General features: G+C 23.7%; 1 protein-coding gene across 1 annotated transcript; it reads right to left on the reverse strand.

The window, feature by feature from the left end:
* Positions 1–247: 247 nt before the first annotated feature.
* On the reverse strand, positions 248–4,315 carry LOC132921666 (synaptobrevin homolog YKT6). Its single transcript, XM_060984818.1, has 5 exons — positions 4,015–4,315; positions 3,711–3,908; positions 3,548–3,648; positions 2,683–2,853; positions 248–2,033 (listed from the first exon to the last, which is right to left on the reverse strand). The coding sequence occupies exons 2-5, from the start codon at positions 3,898–3,900 to the stop codon at positions 1,899–1,901; spliced, it is 597 nt and encodes a 198-aa protein (XP_060840801.1). The 5' UTR covers positions 3,901–3,908; positions 4,015–4,315; the 3' UTR covers positions 248–1,898.
* Positions 4,316–4,625: the final 310 nt, after the last annotated feature.

Below are 4,625 nucleotides of genomic sequence, written 5' to 3' on the forward strand. Positions count from 1 at the left end.
TATTATCAATATAAATAGTTCTAATATTATATCATAAAGATAATATCAGTATTTATCCCTTATACATTATAAAAGATCAAAAAGTTTTGATCAACTATAATGAATTATATATTTGCTTAAATATAAGTAAATAAAATGTCCATCATTTCCATATATTAATACAAGGACATACAAATTAATCTAAAAAGTATAGAAATTGTATAATTTAAAACCAAAGCCAATGTTAATGTTTGACAAATCGCTAATATGTAATCAATATATTAAATATATTTGGATAAACCACAAAATATAACAAATAAAATGCCATAATTAATATATTACATAATATTTAGCATAATAACTACTAACTTCATAGATAACAAACTATTTTACAAAACATTAAAATTGAATAAAGAAATTAAATACATAATTACAATTCATAAAAAAATTTTTTGTTAAAAATCCACATTAAGGCGTAATTTGGGCGTATTAGGAAGTAACCTATACAAGGAACAAAACCGTTCTATTGTAAAAAAAAAAAACCGTTTTGTTAAAATTTACATGACATAAAATATCACAATATTTAATATCTAAACATTCACATCACATTGTAGTGGCGTATAAAAAATTATTTTCATTATGGGCTAATTAAATGTTTGGGTTATGGGGGTTATAATTTGCATACCATGTTATAATTGAATCTATAATTTTACTATGGTACATGTTTTAGGGTCCTCCTTCATACATACGTCACTGTTACATTTAACATAATATAATAATAGAATAGCTACTTATATGGATTAAAGGATTTAAACTTAAAACTATTAATAAATGTAATTCTAATAATTTAAAAGACTAACAATTTATTAAGTATAAATTAGTTAAATAAATGTTTTTTTTTTTTTAATAACAATAAAATATTATAAACAAAAAAAAAATACAGCTTTAACAATTCCTTGGTCCTTCACTAAATGAACATGTATATTCTTCAATTATAAATGATAGAAACCGGTAAAATCTTAAGAATTTCTTCTAAATATGAAACGACAAAATCGAGTTAAATTTTCAAATTATTCTTATCTTATTTCCCATTTTAATATAGATGTCAGAAATATATATTGGATATATATTTAAATCAGTGTTGTTTCGATGTTTATATTTCCTTTTATCAAAAGATTCCACAGTTCTAGAGGCATTTCAAGCTCTAGCAGCTAATAATGCTAATATGCTTTAATTCAATTATAAGAAAATGTATATGGCCATTGAAATATTCACATGCGACAAAACAATAATTTTTTACCAAAGAATGTCATGGATAATAATTGCGATACATTTTAAATAATTTACAACTTAAGAAATTTCCTATAAATTTTCTTTTGTGAGTTAAAAAGGCAGATCCAGAAATACCTAAGTGAAAACTAATAATTATCAGTATATTTAATTAAATTTTTAATTTCATTAATTTACATATCATGATATTTAAAATAATTATTAAATCAATTATGAATAAAATACATTTGATTTAATTGTATTTATGGCTTAACTAGTTGAATCAGAGTAATGAAGCTGGATCTACTACTACTTAAAATAGAATAATAAAAATTATTATTATTTTAAGAAATAACTTCATTGATTTAAATTTTAAATTAAATGCATTGTTGTTGTTAAAATATATATTTTTATATCCTGTTTATTACAAAATATTGATCATGTCCCCAAATGTGGATAAAAAGTAATGAACACACTTTTTCCCCCGATTATAATACAAAATATAAATTGGGAAGGGATCGGAATGTAATAATAAATAAGCCTAAATATTGTTTTGTATATCCTTATAAGTAGTCACATTTTTATTGACTAACTGAGTAAAAAAATGGTTATACTTAAACCAGTAGTCATATTGGTTACCATTAAATTCATTACATTCGACAACATGCATTCGTTTTCTTAGCAGTTTTGTAAAATGCTTTGGACTGCATACTTAAACCTTCAGATTTTGCAACTAAGTCATCAAGCTTTTCTCCACGTTCCAAAACAGCCTCAATTGTATTATGCTAAAATATAATTTGAGTAATTATTAAATAATATTTTTATTTTTTTATTTTATTAGGTACACTCATACACTTATAATAGATTAATAATGTATATTAATTCTATGGGTACACTATAGTCTTAACAAATTGATAAAATTAATAGTTTATAAAAGAAATAATAAACAACTAATATAATTTAGAAAATAAGGTCTATATTACAAAAAAGATACTATGGAAGCTAAAGAGAATAAGAGTGTTATTGGAAGATAGAATATATATGGTATTGAAGAAGACATTAAAGGAATTAAATGATGAGAAAAAGTGTAAATAATGAATAGATTAAAATGAGCTATATTGATAAAAAAAGTGAGGAATGTTACAAAAGATAATCTTGTTATATGGGAATAATTTATAGGATCGAGAAAGAAGAAAAATGCCTTTTATTTTTATTATTTAAGAAAAATGTTGTCATTTAGCATCAAGAATTATTTAGAAAACATAAAATGTTTATATTTTGTCTTGTTCAATAATAAGTACTAGTGAATAGTTTTGATGATAAAAATGATCAAATTAATAAATTATTCAATTCTAATTTTTTTTATAGCCTATAGGTACTCAAAACTAATGAAAATTTTAAATTAAGTACTAAGTATTAAACATAAAAGATTACCAAGATGATTTTTGTGTCATCTAAATCTTGTTGAATTTTTGTCATAGCATCAGCTTCTTTGGGATTTTGATACTTGGCTAACATAGCATTTAGTTCATTGAATGTAACTTGTGTTTCGTTGAGTTTTGGCCAACTATGTGATGGAACTTTTGCAGAAAATTCATCCAATGCCTAGATAAAAAAATACATTTAAATGGTAAGGTAATAAATTAAATAAAAACTAGCTAGGTATATAGTTATAACTTTTTATCTTGCCGTACTGTCAAAACTTACTGTATAACTCAAAAATAAATACTGTGGTTTTCAGATGAAGTTAATTTGTTGTTATATCTCAATAATAATGTATAATTTCAACTATAGCTTTTAAATTTGAGATATTGAATAAAGGTTGATAAACTGAATTGATTTATTTTATAAATTATCTATTTATCATTAAACTAATTTACTAAAAAATATATAAATTAATATACTTATAAATAAAATTTAACCCGAAAAGAGAAGTAAGAAGTAAAGACTATACATTAAAATATGTTTTTGCATAAAGTTTATATGTAGTTTACTACATTTTATTATCTAAAAGATTATAGGTAAGTGATAAGTATAATATTTAATTAAAGTTTACCCCTAACAAAATAAATGTTATGATCAGTGATTACAAAAAATTGAGTTTTATTCAATTCTGTGATAAAGGGTTGAAAGATTTTTACATATTTTGATCATATTATATTCTAATATAATATATGCTATTATAGCATATAAACATTATAAACCACTAAAGGAAAGTAATGGAACACACCATTTTCCTGGCATTAAATTTAAGTAACAGTAAGTTATACATATACCTATTTTTTTGTGATGAGCTTACCTTTGTTAAAAGTGTATGCGCAACTCGATGAGGATATTCATCGTCAGATATTAGAACACCAGCCAAATTATCCGCCCGTACATAAACATGGCACATATATTCTAAAATATAATATAATAAAATTAACACTGATAATTTTGTTAATAGGATAATAGATTCAAACCTTTTTCCTTTACAGATTGCCGAGCAGCAGTCGCTGTGCGTTCTACAATGGTTTTAGTTACAAATCCCATGAATTCTTGTACACTTTTACGTTGAAAGTAACCAAATGACTGCAGTTCAAATGCAGACTTCAATAGCGTTGAATCATTGGGTCCTTTGTACAACACACTCATTGCAAACAATTTCACCATATTGGAGTCTGTCGGAAAAAATCATAGGATTGACATTTTTACGATACATCAAAAAATGAAATACGTAATGAATTATTGGATATTATGTAATAAGTAGGTAAACATAATATTTACCCAGATAAATAAATTCCTTGAAACGATATCAATTAGTTGCTTGTTTTGTTAAAAATTAAATTTAAATAAGAAATCGTAGAATGAATATTATTTAATATCTTATTGCAGTGAGTTGAAAAAAATCAAAACTAGATATTAATATATTATTGAAAATGATAATATTGAATTTTCGTGACAATCGGGCAATATTGTAATGAGTTAATATAGCTTTAGTTGATAACGCATTAACGAAATCTGGAGAATTTATAATAGGGAAGTGAAAATATGTGATGCTACATGTTATTTGGAAATTTGAAGTTATTTTATATGATAACAAGGACACAATAATAATAATTGACTATCAACAGTTTATACACTAAAAAGAGGGTTTACTTCGCAGTGCGTCCAACCAACACGACCGTCGAATAGCCGTAATATTAATTATTACTAAAAAAATTATATTATTTGAGAGAAATTAGTGACTAATGTGATTACTACACTATTACGATTTTCAATTAATTAATTTTTCTGAATTTTAAGTAACGATTTTCCCAATTTAATCTGTATAATATAATAATATTATAGTCTCGACATTTGAGAACTTTTAACAGAACAAATAACAATAATATTTT

Source organism: Rhopalosiphum padi, chromosome 2, assembly GCF_020882245.1.
Source record: "Rhopalosiphum padi isolate XX-2018 chromosome 2, ASM2088224v1, whole genome shotgun sequence".
Classification (NCBI taxonomy): domain Eukaryota; kingdom Metazoa; phylum Arthropoda; class Insecta; order Hemiptera; family Aphididae; genus Rhopalosiphum; species Rhopalosiphum padi.

Excerpts from the sequence above, each read along its gene's own strand:
- LOC132921666 (XM_060984818.1), bottom strand. The coding sequence starts at position 3,900 with ATGGTGAAATTGTTTGCAATGAGTGTGTTGTACAAAGGACCCAATGAT. Across the intron at positions 3,649-3,710 it reads GCAATCTGTAAAGGAAAAAG|AATATATGTGCCATGTTTAT; the intron begins GTTTGAATCTAT and ends ATTATATTTTAG. Across the intron at positions 2,034-2,682 it reads ATGACACAAAAATCATCTTG|CATAATACAATTGAGGCTGT; the intron begins GTAATCTTTTAT and ends ATTATATTTTAG.